The sequence below is a fragment of the Triturus cristatus genome, chromosome 10, assembly GCF_964204655.1.
Source record: "Triturus cristatus chromosome 10, aTriCri1.1, whole genome shotgun sequence".
Taxonomy (NCBI): Eukaryota; Metazoa; Chordata; class Amphibia; order Caudata; family Salamandridae; genus Triturus; species Triturus cristatus.
The window spans coordinates 1224508201-1224525801 of NC_140593.1; the positions used below are offsets into that span (position 1 = coordinate 1224508201).

Here is a 17601-nt window from a genome sequence, read left to right on the forward strand (position 1 = left end):
GAGCCCCTCCCGGATCTCCTGAAGACTCAGGAGAAGGACGGCTCCGTGGACGGGGTCCGGCTCTCTGACGCCCTCACTTCGGAGCAACGCCAGGACTGCCGGGACCTCCTGCTGCAGTTCGCTGCCCTGTTCTCCCTCACCCCCGGGGTCACCCCCTGGTGTCTGCACGACGTAGACACCGGGGACAGTCCCCCTGTCCGGCACCGGGCCTACCGCGTACCAGATCGGGTACGGGCCTGCATACAGGAGGAAGTGGCCAAGATGCTCACGATCGGGGTCATCGAGCCCTCGGACAGTCCCTGGGCCAGCCCGGTCGTATAAGTTCCCAAGGCCGCTGCCCCCGGCTCCGCCCCTGAACTGAGATTCTGCGTCGACTACCGGGGCTTGAACGCTGTCACCCGGACCGACGCTCATCCCATCCCCCGAGCAGACGAGCTGATCGACCGGCTGGGTGCCGCCCGCTACCTTAGTATCTTCGACCTAACGGCGGGCTACTGGCAGATCGGCCTCACACCCAGGGCTCAGGAACGGTCAGCCTTCTCTACCCCCGATGGCCACTATCAATTTAAGGTCATGCCCTTTGGCATGAAGAATGCCCCCACCACGTTCCAACGCCTTGTGAACCAGGTCTTGGCGGGACTTGAAGAGTTCAGCGCCGCCTACCTGGACGATATCGCTGTATACAGCCGCCACTGGTCCGACCACCTCCGTCACCTCCAGGAAGTCCTACACGCCCTCCAGCGGGCCGGCCTCACCATTAAGGCCGGCAAGTGCCAGATTGGCCAAGGGTCTGTGACCTACCTTGGGCACCAAGTGGGGAGCGGGCTGGTGGCCCCACTACAACTTAAGATTGCTGCCATCCAGTCCTGGCAGCCCCCCGTCACCCAGACCGAAGTCCGAGCCTTCCTGGGGCTCACCGGCTACTACCGGCGGTTCGTGAAGGACTACGGCAGCCTCGTGGGGCCCCTCACGGGTCTCACATCCAAGAACCAACCGAAGCGGGTCAACTGGACTCCTGATTGTCAAGCGGCCTTCGAGGAGCTGAAGGCCGCCCTGTGCACCGCCCCGGTGCTCCAGGCCCCCGATTACAGTCGGGAATTTGTGGTGCAGACCGACGCCTCCGACCACGGCATCGGAGCCGTCCTCTCTCAGTTGAACCCCGAAGGTCATGACCAGCCGGTGGCCTTCATCAGTCGACGTCTCCTGGCCCGAGAACAGCGTTGGAGCACCATCGAGAGGGAGGCATTTGCAGTAGTGTGGGCCCTCAAAAAGCTCCGACCCTATCTCTTCGGTACCCACTTCCGGGTACAAACCGACCATCGACCCCTGCAATGGCTGATGCAGATGCGGGGGGAAAACCCAAAACTCTTGCGCTGGTCCATTTCCCTGCAGGGAATGGACTTCACCGTGGAGCACCGACCAGGCCAAGACCACGCCAACGCGGATGGCCTGTCCCGGTTTTTCCGCCTCGACGAAGAGAGTCCCCAAGGAGATGGGTGACTCTCCCCGCCTTCAGCTGGGGGGGACGCATGTTGGACAGGCCTCACAGACGGCTTGCTCCCTCCCTGCTCGACAGGGCCCGAACTCCGGCCCACCTGGCATATCCCCACGACAAGCACCTGTACCCCGTCTCCCGACGAACCCTCTGCCCTCGGACCCCTACTCATCACGGGGTCCAGCCCCACCGGCTTTCCCGGCCGGGTCAAGCCGTCATCTGGGGCTCTGCACCACGCGGCCGCATGGCCTCCCCTCGACCCTAACCCCGGGCCTGGCCGGCCCCGACATCCCGGCACCACCATCCCCCCAGGAGGTGAGCGGACCACTTGGCAAGTCAACGGGAGAACGAACTGTCAAGGGCTCTCCCCCGCCAGGTGCCGATCGCCCCCAGCTTCCCCAGGCACTGGCTCCACCCCCTGCTGGGTGTCTGGACACCTTCATCCCGGACCCTCCGACCTCCAAGTGCGAGGGTCCGGACATCAAAGGGCACCAGCCCTATAACTGAGGCAGCTCCGGGGCAGGAAGGCAGTTGTATCCTGGAGTCGAGAGACACCGAGTGAACTCAACCGTGACGGTCTACTGGCGCTGCCGTAGCCGCTCGTGTGAACCATCGTCCTGCCTGCTGGCGCTGCCGCGGCCTTCTGCAACAGCCATCTTCCTGGGACCTGCTGGCGCTGCCGCGGCCCGTTGTAACGACCATCCTCACCGGGACCTGCTGGCGCTGCCGCGGACCGTATACCTTCCGGGGACCTGCTGGCGCTGCCGCGGCCCGTTGTATCGACCATCCGCACCGGGACCTGCTGGCGCTGCCGCGGACCATATATCTTCCGGGGACCTGCTGGCGCTGCCGCGGCCCGTTGTATCGACCATCCGCACCGGGACCTGCTGGCGCTGCCGCGGCCCGTACCACCTAACCACCAAGCTCGAGGATTGTGAGCTCATCATCCTCTCATCAGAACTACCTAATTGGTAAATAGACTGCCCCGCTACCCCCTTCCCTACCTTGCGAGACTATAATCGAGGGGACCCCTGAGTCCAGACCTCCTTGTACCATTCCACCGTACCTTAAATAAGTGCTTATAAAGAACACTGAACCTTATCCTTGTGTGGCATCTGTCTGTGGGGGGGAAGTTACTTATCTGTACGATCGCTGGGGACGGCTCTCCCCGGAGACCTCTCCTCCTGACCCCGGCCGACCCTCCCGGTCCGTCTACCTTTTCTAACAGACACGTACTGGGGTGGGGGTACGACTGGAACGTACTGGGGTGTACATGGACGGTGGTACGACACGTACAGGGGTGGGGGGGTGTACATTGACGGTGGTACGACACGTACTGGGGTGGGGGGGTGTACATTGACGGTGGTACGACACGTACTGGGGTGGGGGTACGACTGGAACGTACTGGGGTGTACATGGACGGTGGTACGACACGTACAGGGGTGGGGGGTGTACATGGACGGTGGTACGACACGTACTGGGGTGGGGGGGTGTACATTGACGGTGGTACGACACGTACTGGGGTGGGGGTACGACTGGAACTTACTGGGGTGTAGGTACACGGGGGGTATGACACGTACTGGGGTGGGGGTGGGGCTCGAACGTACTGGGGTGTAGGTAGACGGGGCTATGACACGTACTGGGGTGGGGGTTCGACTGGAACGTACTGGGGTGTACCTAGACGGGTGGGGGTATACATATACGGGGGGTACGTGTCGGACGTACGGGGGCTGGGGGGAGTGTTGGGCGCGTATGCGGGCACATGTCTCCATGGTTGCTGTAGGAGTTCGGTGCGGACGGTGTTTTTTCCATACGGTTGTAACCTCGGACGCACGGGATGGATCGTGATTCCTCGGTCGGACTTGGATTTTCACGTTTGTAAGGTAAATCGTCCGAGGACGTGTCGGACACATTTTCCGACCCGAGGACGTGTGGGGATTGATTCCCAGTGCGGTTCGTATGGACTTTTTACCATGCGAATCGTGATTGCCAGTTCGTACGGCACTTGTACGATTCGTACGGTAAGAAGACCCGATACGAGTCGCACGGGGGAATTTTTTACCGGATCGTGATCGGCACCTTAGTGTAGCAATGTAGTCTTCAATGTATTCTCCTAACTCTTCAAATCTCAAACACAATTTGAAGTGAAGCATTCCATTATTAAGTTTGCATTATTTCAATAATATCTAGCTGATTTTAGTTTCACTGCTCCCTCAAATGTTTTTAGATTTGTGGCAGTTTCCAAAGCTGGTAACAGTTTGAACTCTTTTCGGCCTTTTCCAAATAAATAAATCCTGAGAAGACCCAATTTGCTTTGGGCCGTACAGTGTTCATTCTCAAGTGCATCTACAAAAAAAATAATAATAATAAATAAAATAACCCTAATTTACTTAAAAAACATAAAAAACGGAGTTTGTAAATGTTTATCATACATGTACACATGGGACTTTATCTATGCAATTTATATCTCCTGATTATTTTCCATATTCTTATCATGTTAAGATCTCTATGTTTGTATACCTCTTATGTGTTGCTGTGTATCTACATATTTATATATTTCCCTCCTACTGCAGAGAATTACTTTACTAATCTTAAACCTCACCATACACCCACTCTATGACTCATCCTATTCCGCTTCCAAAATATTCCCAACCTCCACTCTAACTTATCCCAAACCTCTTTCACTACTATTAACTCCCAAATAGCTCTTTCCAAACTCACCCCCCACTTTCCAGCCTTTATCCTATTCATCCAACTAACAGGCTCACATGTCTACCACTCCAAATAACAATTTATATTTCCCTCTGCTAATCCACCACTAATCCACCTATGGCTTACAGAGTAGCATGTTACTCGCCGAAAAGTGCTTCAACGCCACATCAGGGGTAGTAGGCGCTATATAAATATAATTAGAAATACATAAGCAAGGACCATGCCATACCAAATGCTCCATTCTAGTGGATGTTCACCAGAGATGTCAAAAAGAACTGCGAGTCAAAATACTGGACATGTTTTTGTTGAAGATACTAGAGTCGCTTTTATTATTTCAGTTTTAAAAATTAAACTGAAGTGATAGAAGCAGGCAACGCTGTAAACATAAATCCAAGAGGTTCAGCATCAAATCCACAGGGGATTACTAATCACATTTTTGCATTACAGAAATTATGGTTGATGAGTAACCCCCACACAGTGTACCCACCATGGGCATGCCTGTGTGAAACATCATTCAATATAAAGCTTCATTTTTCCAAATCTCCCACTTTGCTAATGTTGGCATGTGTGCTCTGTATTAAGGAATTTTCACCTGAGTACTCTTTGCGAGGATCTTGTATAAACCCAAATAATGTCTCTACAGTAGATCTATAAGCACAAAAGCAGTCTGCCTCCACATATATACCAACAGAACCGATTCAGGTGGGAGACTTCCGATTTTCTAAGCCAACAATGGTTTTATTCTATCTGTCTCCCACCTGAAATTGCCTCTACTACAATAGAAGTCAATGGAATGGGAAAATACAGCCTCTCGATTATTTCTACAAATCTTCCACTTTTTGTTCTGAAATATTGACATGTATGCTTTAAGGTAATCTCAATGAAGTGCATGGTGTTATTGAATGAACCTCTAATTTAAAAATATTTTCCAGTGTGGCTTTCTTACAAGCCCAATCTAAGATGGCGCCCATCTCACCTTTAGGGCGGACACAGGCGTAGAAAATCCAAATCCAAAATGAATATTTTACTATTTTTACTGTACAAGAAGAGCGGGGCCATCCCAATTAGAAATGGCGGCAGACCGAAGCCTTTGCTCACTGTGTGCGCATGCGCAGAGTCACCTGCCCTTGTACACTGCAATGGTTGTGCAGGGACCCATCATGGCTGGTCGCATCTCCTTCAACGCGGTTCGGCTCCTGCAGCCGCTGCAGCGCGGCCTCGGACAGCCCTTGCAGGTACCGTACATCGCCAGCGTCTGGGAACCCCACCGGAGACCCCCTAGGGGACTGCGATGGAAAGGGCGGCCGTTGAACGCAGGCATTGCTAGGGCACTACCAGAGACTGCAACTCCCAGAAAGCACTTCAAACCTGTGGCCCATGTCACTTATAGTAGTGCTCCTCCCCTATAGGACTTGTAGCTGAAGCAGATGGGATGGGACAAAGGAGGTTATGTTGGACTGAGGGTGGTATTTTATTGTGCGCATACCCCCCAAGTTTCCCAGGTGTGTGTGTATATGTAAAGGGCTGTTGCCTAGTTTTTTTTTTTGTTTTTTTTTTGCTTTTGAATTTTGGGGGACTTTTATAATGAAATAAACAAGAGTACAAGTCACAGAATTCAAAGAAAAAAGCCTGGACTGGAACAGCACATCACACTTGGACCTTGGAAACTTTGCAAGGCCGAGCAATGTTGTCATGTGAGATCCCATGTTATGTGTAAACTCTCGGCTGTTTCTGTAGGAAACAGCAGTTTTCATGATGGTATTTTGAGCCCATTTTTTAATCCATACGTTATATATGAAGCACTGTATCACGTTATCAGGTGACTCCATGTCATGCTGGGCAATATTTTCCAGTTTTAGGCTTTTAGTTATCAATTTGGTGCTTTCTGGAAATTGTAGTTTTACGTTAATTTCAAATAAACCAATTAACCAAAACACCGGAAAGGAACACCTAGGACCGGAGCCTAGTGTTCTTGATGGCATGACATCATCACCTGGTAACCTTAAATTTGTATCCACTTTTGAATAATTTGAAATGCTATAGGCTGTAATGGTGTCTCTCTGGCATCAAAGTGGTGTGTGGACGTTACAAGTTCGATTAGGTACAGCACAAGTTTAAAGCTTCAACGTTTCATGAATGATGTATTGCATTGCAGCATTTATATAGCGCCTACCACCCCTTTGTGGGGCATTGAAGCGCTTATGTACATAAGCAGCAAGCTAGAGTGTGTGGTTGGAAGGGTGTTGTCTTTGTTTTTTTACCCTATTTCCAGGTCTTGTGTGATGACCACAGAGGTACGAGTTTCATATTACGGGGCGCAGCGTTTAGCAGTGTGGTGTATGAAGATGTGTGAGTGATAGGCATGTAATTTATGGAAATAACTGTTATAAACTGTCTTCTGATTTGTATATGTTCCTGGATGTTTTGAATTTTGGCTACTAGCGAAGGCGTCTTGTAGCAGCATTTATTTTGCATGTGATGAATCTTGGCTCTCCGAAGTTTAGGCTGTTGGTATAGTCAAACGTATAGATTAGGAAATTTTGAGTGGCCGGTCGTTTTTTTTTATGTCCAAGGTATGGGACGATGCAACGCTATGTTTTCATTGTGTATAAGGCACTCTTTGTGACCTTGTTGGACATGTCGTATCAAGGATAGATCTAACACAATGGTTACATCTAGGTTTCTGACTTCTGTTGATGATGTTGGAGGGGCATCTAGGGCAGGATGTACAAAGCCTGTTTTTAGGTTGCATATGGCTCAGTTTTCAGAATCAGGCAGTTTGTGACTGCAAAAAGACCTTTTGGAATGTATGAAACCCAAATAGCGATTCAGTTTACATGTTTGGGTTTGCGACTAAATACCAAATCGGTGTTTGAAACAGGCATGCTTAGGGCGTCTATTCCAAATAGTAATTCGCAGTAGTATGGATTAATGTTTTGCGACCGAATTTTGTTTGCAACAACATAATTGTTTTACAGACTGTAAATGCCTTGCCACTACTTTTCAGTAAACGGGAAAGGGTTCCCTCAGGACCCCTTTCTCTTGAGAATGTTGAAATAAAAATGGGTTATGGCCTACTCTTAAAAAATGTTAGTTATACTTTTTATTGTATTTTTATTAACGTAAGCACCTTTTCAGGTCTCTCCTGGCATTAGCAGCGCGCATGTGCTGCACTCGCCATGCGAGGGCCTTTTGGAATCAATATAGTTTCGGAAGGAACTTTAATCCCCGCCCCTGTTTTCAACTGGCACGCGTCATAATTTATGATAAACGCTGGCGCGTTATTGAAAACCGGGCTTTTGGGTTACCGCCTTGTCCACTTTTAGGACGGCCCATCTGGACAGGCCGACGCCATCTTGGTTTGCCGTGACGTGGGAGTGTAAGGTTTCTGGCAAATGCTGGCCCGTGATTGGAAATTTAGTGCGCATTGTAAGAAAGTGGCTCTGCATATACTGTTCCCAAATAGGTACAGTGTGCACAGAGTCCACAGTCCCCAGGGGTTTGGCAGAGGCTAAAGTTAGATATAACCTTACTCTCTAAAGTGGTAGCTTGGTCGAGCAGTAAGGCAGTATCAGAGGACAGTGTAAAGCATTTGTTGTACACGGTCAGCAAATGGTCTCACACACTCAAGAACTGAACTCTAGGTCAATGGTTTTGTATAAAAATATATATTTGTTTTATTTTAGAACCAACAATAGGTATCAAAATATACTTTCTCAGAATGAGAGGCTTTAGTTAAATACTTTTCTATAGGCAATAGACTTTTGAATGTAATAGTTACAGTTGTTGCAATGGGCAACAGAATTCAAACACAATTTAACATTGAGCTCAAAGGGAATTTCTAAGTAAATGCAGTGGATTACTTTTAGGATTACTTTTCTAACTTCAGTGCTGGATCCTAGATTCAGTCCTGAGACAGTTCCTGGAAACAGGTAAGTAAATACATTTTGGTTACAGGAATGATTTTTAAGGAATATTATTGTATTTTAAAAGTTGACACAAACTTTTTCACATAGAATCACCAGTGTTATCCTATGGGAGGAAATTCACATAGCAGGTAAGTGGGGTTATCATTACTTTTTCTAACTCAGTGTTGGATCCTGGATCCAGCACTGGTGCATCTCCTGTAAACAGTTGAAAGAAATCGTTTTTGTTAGACAAGCGATTTTTAAGGAATATTTGTAAGTTTCAAAAATCGACACTTCGAATTTCTGGCAAAAACCAGGCAATGTTATCCTATGGAGGAAAATCAAGTTAGCGGTAAGTACGGTTGTAATTACTTTGCAGGGTCAGTGCTGGGCCCCAAGATCCAGCACTGGGATCTCTGCTGATAGCAGGTGAGTAAATTCGTTTTCGTTGATCGGCTGATTTTTAGTGAATATTCTAAAGTTTAAAAACTCGACACTTAGAAGAATTTCCAAGTGAAACCTGTCAATGTTACCCTATGGAAGAAAAGTGAGTTATCGGCTTTTAGGTAAGTACTCGACTGGCAGAGTTAAGGGTCTGGGCATAGACTCTGGGCTCTCCCAGGGTCGGGTAGGTACAGTTGTTACACTCTCAGCGGCACAGGGTTAGCCGGGTGCAGAGAGAGTTAAGCCCAATGTTATCCTATGGGAGGCAGGGGGCCCTTGGTTGGTGGCTGCTGGCTAGCAGGCCACGCGGCTGTGGGAGCTTGGCTCCTGGTCACTTACTCAGGGAAAGTGGGGAAGTAGATGAGAGTAGGTGTTGCACTTCCGGGGGCACTCAGGCGGCTGGGTGCAGGGTGCTTTTGAGCCGTTGGGCGCTCAATGGATTTCAATGGAGAAGCTCCGTGATGAACAAAGGCTGCAAGCTCGGGGACGGAGATTCTTCACGTGCAACCACCTCTTCGAGAGGTAAGTTGGGTAGTTGTAGTATAGGTAGGCACCCAGGAGCGGGGCACAGGGGGCCACAGGGCACCGGGTGCAAGGGTGTCTTTTCGCATCGGGAAATCTTACCCTCAGCTGGTCGCGGTTGGAGGGTTCCCTGGTTCAGAGGCTGCAGGCGTCATCAGGAGCATCTAGGTGGGTCCTTGGGTGCTGGATTCGGGGTCACAGTCGCCGGAGGGGAAGTCCTCGTGGTCTTTGTCCACTCCGGCACAGGCCAGGCTTGGCGGGTGCAGGAGTCGCGGTTACTGCTCGTTGGAGTCCCAGTTGGTTAGCGTCACAAGGCAGTCGGGTCCTCCAGGGTTTTTGCGGTTCTAGACCACTGGAGACACCGGGGTTTAGCAGGAGCAGGTTCGAGGGTCGACAGGCCTGTCGGGCTGGGGCCAAATCAGTTGGTGTCTCCCTCTTGTTAGCAGCTGCACGGCAGGTCTTCTTGTTTCTTGATCTTCTTGCTTGTTTCAGAATCTGGATCTGAGGATGGAAGGTTCAGGGTGCCGATTAAATACTACATTTAGGGGTGTTACAGGTAGGTAAAGGGCAGGGACCAATGGGTCCCTTCCCTGGGGTGGGTACACCCCCTATCCTGCCACTCTCCTGTGGGAGGGAGGCAGTAGCCTAGTCCTGATTGGGCAGGGATCCCCATCTTCAAGATGGCGAGAGCCTGGGGATGTGCTTCACCTCGTCTCCCCCACCTGAGGGGTGGGGTTGGCAGAGGCTGGCACACCCCCTTTCCTTCCTTGGGGTTTCCCGCCAGTCTTCCCGCCAGAGTGGGGGTCACAACCGGTGGGGTACAGTTTCTGAGTACAGCAAGTGGCCTGGGGAGGCTCACAAAAGGCGGCAGGCCTTTGAAGCTTCCCCTTGCCCATCCTGGGGGAGGAGAGTTAGCACCTCACCCAGAATGTGCATTGTTGCAGGCCCAGGAGAGCGTATGGCTCTCTACCCAGCGGTCCAGCAACATGTCTGCTGTGTGGCAGCCTAGGCAGCCCCTCAGACAGGACATGGATTGTAGGTTAGGTTCAGGGGGCAACTCTAAGTTGCCCTCTGTCGTGCATCTTACATTAAATCCCACACTGGCATCAGTGTGGGTTTAATGTGCTGAGAAGTTTGATACCAAACTTCTCAGTCTTCAGTGTAGCCATCATGGTGCTGTGGAGTTTGTGTTGACGACCTCCCAGCACCATATACTCTTAATGGCAGCACTGCACTTAGTGCCCAGGAATGGACCAGGGTACTGTAGGGGCACAGGGCTCATGCACCTGTGCCCACACCACTGGCATAGGGCACCCAGCTAGAGGGTTGCCTGAGGTATGCCAGGGCAGTGTGTGTTATGGTCATGGCACACAGGGATGTGTGCCATGTTGACTCTCTGTTTAGTTCTGCACCAAGACACTCAGCCTGCAAAGGCAGTGTGTGTGTGTCAGGGTACAGGGCCCCTAAGGGTGGCACAATAAGTGCTGCAGCCCTTAGGGGTCTTCTCTGGTCACAAGACCCTGGGTACCTAGGGTATCATTTACCAGGGGCTGACATGTGGCCAGAGATGCCAATTGGGTTTAGGCTTCAACACAGTTTTAGGGAAGGAACACGGGCACTGGGCACCTGATTGGCAGGAGCCCAGGGCACACTCAGTCAAAGTACATCAGCAATTCAGCAAAAAGTGGCGGTATACCATGCACGAAAGATGGCACTTTCTCACACGCATGCCCACTGTCACTTTGGCTGTTTGCATAGGCAACTCGCTCGTGTCCAGATTTGGTGGTGTTGGCGCGCGCTCTCTTCTCAGAAACTTGTGGCTCGGACAGTGCTCTTTCTTCAGAAGAACTTCGCTGGGCTGTCAGTTTCCTTAGACGGTCCTAGGTGGGCAGCGCTGTCTGTCGCAGGAGCCTGACTTCTCGATGCCTGCTATGCCCCCTCCACCCTACTCACCTCCTCCAACGCCCCCGCCTGCCCACCCGCCCCCGCAGGCGGCGAGGAGCTCCCTGCGGGCGAATCGGGCCTTCCTGGGGAGCTTCCTGGGGGTGCTGCAGCTGCTGTCCGGGTGCTCACATCAACATCTGTGGCTTGTGTATCCAATTATTTATTTATTTCTCAAGTTTGTATGTTTCTTGTGTTGTGCCTTTTCCTCGTGGGCCCACTCAGCTTGATTATGATCAGCCGCGCCTAGAGTGGGCTTCAATCATCCTTTGTGTTCCGGGTTTCTGCTGCCGGACACGTTAGTGATGGCTGGACGTGTTGAAGCACACATGATGCTGATGATGGGCTGGGCTGTGCGGTGGCGGTGGGCGAGTGGTAGTGGGTGCTAACTGCAAGCCCTCGACATCGGGCAGGTCACGCATGGTGCTGCGCCATTCCGGCGGTTCATCTTGCCGGGCAGCAGGAACAACACCAAGACCATGCTAAAGCTGTCCTCTCTAATTGCTAGTGCAGCTTTTGGCACCAAGGCCTTCACCAGAAGGCGCCAACAGGCGTTTATTCCGGTAGGTAAACATGCAGCCAAACTAAATAGTCCACTGGGTAAGTAAGGTAACTATGTTTCCACTGCACACACGTGTGTCCTGCCCGCATCTTATACGTGCTAAGTATACTGCCTCATAATAATCACTGGGGTAAGCGCAGGTTCATGTAAATGTGCCTCCAGGTAAGTGTGCGACCAGGTAAGCAAGCCTTCAGGTGCTCAAGTCCTCGGGCAAGTAGGAACGCAGGTCTTTTGATTATTGATCCTGTTGTTTAGCAAGCCTTCGATAAAGCCAGCCTTCTAATTAGCACACATTCTGGTAAGGATGTTTTCTAATAAGTGGGCCTGACAAGTAAGCTAATTTTCATGCAGTCATTCTTGCACCCGGCTAGGTAAGCACGCCTTCTCTCCAGTGAGTCTTCTGTTAGGCAAGCGTTGTGAGGGGCAGGCTTCCAGGTACATGATCCATCTGGTAAGCATAGTGCCTTCTAAGACGTCTTGCTGGTAAACAGTTCTCAGGTGAAGGGGCCACACTGGCAACCAAAACAAGCATTGGCATAGCCAATAGGTCTCGCCTTTGGAACCTTATAAGTGTTTAGTTATCCAGCACAATATCCTTGGTGCAAGAACATCAACTGTTGCATGGCTAAACACTTATAAGGTCCCAAAGGCGAGACCTATTGGCTATGCCAATGCTTGTTTTTTGTGCAAACCGTTTTCCCCATAGGAAAACGGGTTGCACTACTAAAAAATAAGTTGCTTTATTTAAAAGGAATCACAGACATGGTGGTCTGCCGACCTCAGTAGGCCACCATCCCTGTGATGGCGGCGATTCCTAGTGGGTTGCAATTTACGACCTACCTCATTAATATTCATGAGGTAGGTTAAATGGAAACCAACTATATATCATATGCATTTTTTTTTTGCGAACCGAACTATTAATTCATAGGTCAGTTTGCAAATAAAACTTTGATTGCAAAAATACCAGTCACAATTTGCGACAGTTCTACGTACATCTCTGGCGCCTAGTTCTTTGGAACTATACATTCAAGTACATGTATTTGTCCCAATGTACACAACAAATGCTTACAATCTTTTACTTTCTTTTAAAAATAATTTGTGTTTGAATAAGGGATTATTACTTGAAGTCTTCATGAAACCTATACAGAATCCATAATATATTTTTTACATGTATGTTTATACATCTGTTCACATCACAGATTTTGTATTCCAGCTTTTAACATACAAATATTCTTTCTTCCATGCCCAATGCATTTCGGGACATGTGTCCCTTCGTCAGGGGCCAATCTGTAAGAAATTAAAACAATGTGCAGGGTGAACCTTTCATCATCCTTCTATGAGAGCACTTCTACTCCGTGCAATTCCAACAATTAAATATCATGCATGATGGTAGTGATGAAGTTATCAAGTAATCTCATTCGATTTAAAATGCATCATCCGATGTCTCAGTTGTACCCAACAGGTTGTTAGTCCCCATATTCCACACCTTGTGTGCTTGGAAATACGTAAACTCTGTGAGTGTAAGATGTTAAATAACACCTCTCTCCGTTCATGCTTGTAATCTGTTCATTGTGATCCTACAAAACGTACTCAGAGAAGTTTGAATGCCGCAACTCTGGTTCGTGGTGGAACTATAACAATCTGAGAATTTAAAAAACAGCAGCTCCATTTCTTAAGTATATCGCAATAATGTCTACACGTTCAATGATGTATAGAAAGTAAAAGATTGTAAGCCTTTGTTTTTGCAAATTGTGCACATTGGAACAAGTACATGTAGTTGAATGTGTGGTTTTGATGATTTTGAGACTTGCTAGACATCACCCCTCTCAATATAGCACGCTAGAGTTTGTTGGATTAACATGTAGTATTTGTGTTTAGAAAAGGAGTGCTCCACTAACGTATACAACGTTCATAGCCCTAGTTCATTGGGCCACACTGTAGTAGGTTTGTGTTTTTGCCACTGTCCGCAGGTCAAGAGTTTGGGTTTTTGGGTGTTGGTCTTTCGGTGGTTATCCCTCATCCATATGTTTATTGCACAGAGGCAGTCAAGTTTTGATTGTAGAGGTCTTCCTGGCCATCCATTTTATAGATGGTTTGCATGCCATGTGTATAGTTGTAACAGGTGAGGATGTTGAGTAAAAGAGGGGATAGAATTGACCCCAGAGGGTGTAAGGAGCGTATCTGTACGGTGGTAGGTAAACTCCACTTTGTCTTTGAGGTAAGAAGCAACCCAGTTTAGAACTTTTTAATGTAGATCAACGTAATGACGTTTTTGGAGGAATGTGTGATGGTGGACAGTGTCAAATACAGCTGATAAATCCAGAAGCAGTAGGGCGGCCACTCTTTTCTGATCACCACAAATAGATATTATGGTTTAACATTAAGTAATTTTGGTCTGTATTTTTTTTAAAGTTGAATAAACACTGATCTTTCAAATATTTTTCTTAAGAATCGTTCATTTGACATAGGCCTATAGTTTGCTGGGCCAGATGGTTGAGGAGTGGTCTAATGTAGGAGGTTTTCCTCTCAGGTGGGAATGAACCTAGTTCGATTGAGTTGTTGAGTAAGCATCTATCTGCTTCCCCTGCAGAGGAAGTGCGAAGGATATCTTTAATGATTTTTGGAAGTGCTGGGTCTGAAGGTGGTCCTGATGGGTCTGCTCACAGTGATCATGTCTAGGAATCATTTTCTGAGCATGTATTGAAAGTATGTGGTGGTGGAAGATTATTTTCATATGTTTTTATGCTGTTTGTATCTTGTGTTGTCTGTGTTTTCCTTAAGGTAATTTTCGATCTTTCTAATCAAGTCCCTGGAAATGTTGTCACAGAATTTGTATGATTCATTTCTGTGCTTTGTTTTGGAACTCTCGATTGCGGAATTCTGCATGAATCTTGTGGAGTTTCTTAGGAAGTCATTCAGCTTCAGTTAAGCGTGTGAAGTTGGGTTGTCTTTTGTGATTCTGTTATTGTGGATTAGAGTTTTTTCGTTTTCATCGCTTGATGTTCTCCATTTGCGTTGTATGTTGAGTCGTTTTTCATTTTTTGTTAATGATGTAATTAATCTATGTGATCTTTTTGTGGATAACCCTGAACGTAGGCTTTATTGGCATCTGTTTATCAAATACAGTTGAGCTCCAGTTGTAGAAGGTATGTATCTCTTGTGGTCACATGTTTATTGGCATTATTTGCAGACAGGAGTTTGTTTTTGGAGGCTTAATTATTTCAATTGTCTGTATTGGCATTTGCTGTTGGTGTCTTTGAAGTGCTGTTGTTTAACCTAGAGGTAATGTTGTGGTTGCTCCAGCTTACTGGGGAGCTGTCTGTCACTGAGACTCTCCAGGGGAACAAATATGATAAGCGGAGTGTGTCCATCAGAGTGACTTGGGCCAGAAACAATTTGTTGGCAGTTCAAGGTCTCAAGGTCGGTTGTGATGGCGCTGATTGTATTTAGATTCCTCTTGTCAAACCATATGTTAGGGTCTCCTATAAGGTGAAGTGGATGTGATGGACCTTGGTCACCGTATCTAGTAAGATATCTTTATCGTTTACATTGCTGTGTGGTGGTCTACATATTAAGGGGAAGGAGTAATTGATAGTTGGGGGGTGACATCATCATGGATTCACAGCTGTCCATGGTGAGGTTTTTGATGTGTTATTTTTACTGGTTTTTTGGGGGATGACCTCTGAGCCTCCTCTAATATGGTTCTTGCTAATATGGTTCTTGCTAATGTTACAAAATGTTGGTGGGGTGGCTTTGTGGCATGTGGGTGCAAAGTCTTTGCTGAGCCAAGTTCTGTAAAGGGGAGCTCTGGTGTAGTTTCTAGATGCAGGTCAAACATGTTAAATTAATTGTTTTGTTCATGGTCCTTGTTTTGAAGAGTAAGAATTTAAAATGTTGTCCAGTCCAAGTATTTCTTTAATATCCATTACATGTTTCCTGCATTTATAATATGATAAATAGGACAAGCACCAGCATGAAAATGAAAATCCTGCACAGGAAGGTGCTTTCACGTATGAAAATAGGACTCATGAGAGTTCTGGTGCAGGTGTAACATGTCAAATATTATCTCTCCAAGTTTGAGCTGAATTCAGTAGAAGTATAACCATGGCAAACACATACTACAGTTCCCACAATGCAACGTTCTATTGGTTAAAAGGCCAGGAGTGTTTGAAGTGGCCATACACGACATGAGGACACTTGGCAACTATATTAAAACAAGGAGGAGGTTTTGATTAAACCAAATGGCATCCCTTACTCCCAGGTAATGCCAATTTATGATTAAGCGTGTATGTTTTTAAACACGCTCCCTTTTATTCATGGAATATACACCTCATTCTGGTGCCACACCCCTTTTTTGAAAATACACATTGCCTCATACCTACATTAAGCCTCCTTTTAGAAGAAGTGTATCTCTCCCCCTTATTGTACCCACACCTTTTGAGAGAGAAAACAGTTACTTTTTGCTCGTTTCTGTGCACACTTTATTCAGGCCTTGCCTGTTTTACATGAACAGGTTGATATGTTTATGCAGATGGTTCTTGTGCTGGCGAATGTCAAATTGATATAAAAATTGTCCCCCTTGCAGCCTGTTGCACATACATATTGCACATACGTTGTGCAAAGAAAGGATAGTGTTTGGGGTTGGGTAGTGTTTAACTTTCGGAAAAGTAAGGGGTGAAGAAGCTAACATATAAAACACAAGAAAAAAAAATCGTTTTCCTTATATGTGAAAAAAAAATCATGGCCCAAGGTTGGGCAGCAGTGGACCATCTTATAGTATACAGTTTGTGTGTTCTGAAAATAAGTAATTTGTTACCCTGGGTAGCGAATCTCTGTGTGGCAACTAGATGCCTCCATTCCACTGAGACGCAACAGTTGGACTCCTGTGACTTCCTTTTACAAGTCATTGTTTTCTGGTGTGTTAAATTGGTTTGGAAGTTCAGCAGTGCAAACAAGGTGACCCTTTGGCATGGAATCATTTAATAACTCTCACAATGACAGTATGCAATGGCCTCCATTGGGCCCATGTGCTTAGACATTGGGGATGGGTTTAGTAGTGAACCATATGTCTATGTCTGTGTCTGTCTCTCTGTGACTCAGCTGTGGCCTTTCTTTTCAGGGACTGGGGGCCAGCTCCATCAACAGGCGGACCTACTCGTCGGTGAGTGCAATTGTGATCCTCCTTACAGCTTAAGATAGTGGGAGAAAGAGAGAATACTAGTAGAGCGCGCTGCACGAATGCACATCTCTAGGCACTGAGTAATGGCTAGCGTGACTGCGAAGCGTACTTAGAAATCACCAGCTTCATCTTTGCCCTTTAATTGAGTTCAGCACCTCTGCTGTTGGGGTCTGTGGTGTGTTTGTGCCTGAAGAAAGCTTTCCACTGCATTGTTTAGGTTTAGCTTGATTTAATGTGATTTTAGTTTGTAAACATCACTCTTTGACAATAGAGAAAACAAGTCTTCCATCAACCTGATGCAGTCTGGCTTTACTACCAACGACTTGGTTGAAACACATCATCTACTTTGTCATATCTGTGAGCATGGTGCAAGTAAACATTAAAACTACATCCAATTATATCATTTACGTTCATACTTGATACATAACATAAAGTGAAGGTAAATTAACTTTCACAATGCACAGATGGATGAGCAGGTTTGAACATAATCAGTTTGTTTCATAGTTATCACTTTTGTAAATCAAATGTGAATCTATCAACCTACAATTCCTTCTCCGACGAGCCGCAGCCCCAGCCTTCCAAGAGATGGTGCATTCCCATAGCGTCTATCAATTCTATCTGTGGAAACAATCTGCAAGATACCTGCCTGAATCTAGGCAGAATACCAAAACAAAGTCACACATCAAAACTTTGGGACTCCTCCCAAATCAGACTAAAAGTTACAGGTGTCTTGTTGAACATGGTGAGCACACCAAAACAATCCTCAAAGTGCACATGGATGCACATGTGTACAGGGAAAGCATCTGGAGCGAGCTGTGCACAGTTTTTTGCAAGTTAA

General features: G+C 47.5%; 1 protein-coding gene across 1 annotated transcript in view; it reads left to right on the top strand.

Moving 5' to 3' along the window:
* Positions 1 to 5286: 5286 nt before the first annotated feature.
* Positions 5287 to 17601, top strand: part of IDH3G (isocitrate dehydrogenase (NAD(+)) 3 non-catalytic subunit gamma) — a 40178-nt gene continuing 27863 nt past the window's right edge. The window contains exons 1-2 of the mRNA XM_085629780.1: positions 5287 to 5442; positions 16704 to 16757. Of these exons, the coding sequence (XP_085485906.1) occupies positions 5347 to 5442; positions 16704 to 16757 (150 nt within the window). The 5' untranslated portion in view covers positions 5287 to 5346. The remainder of the gene's footprint in view (positions 5443 to 16703; positions 16758 to 17601) is intronic.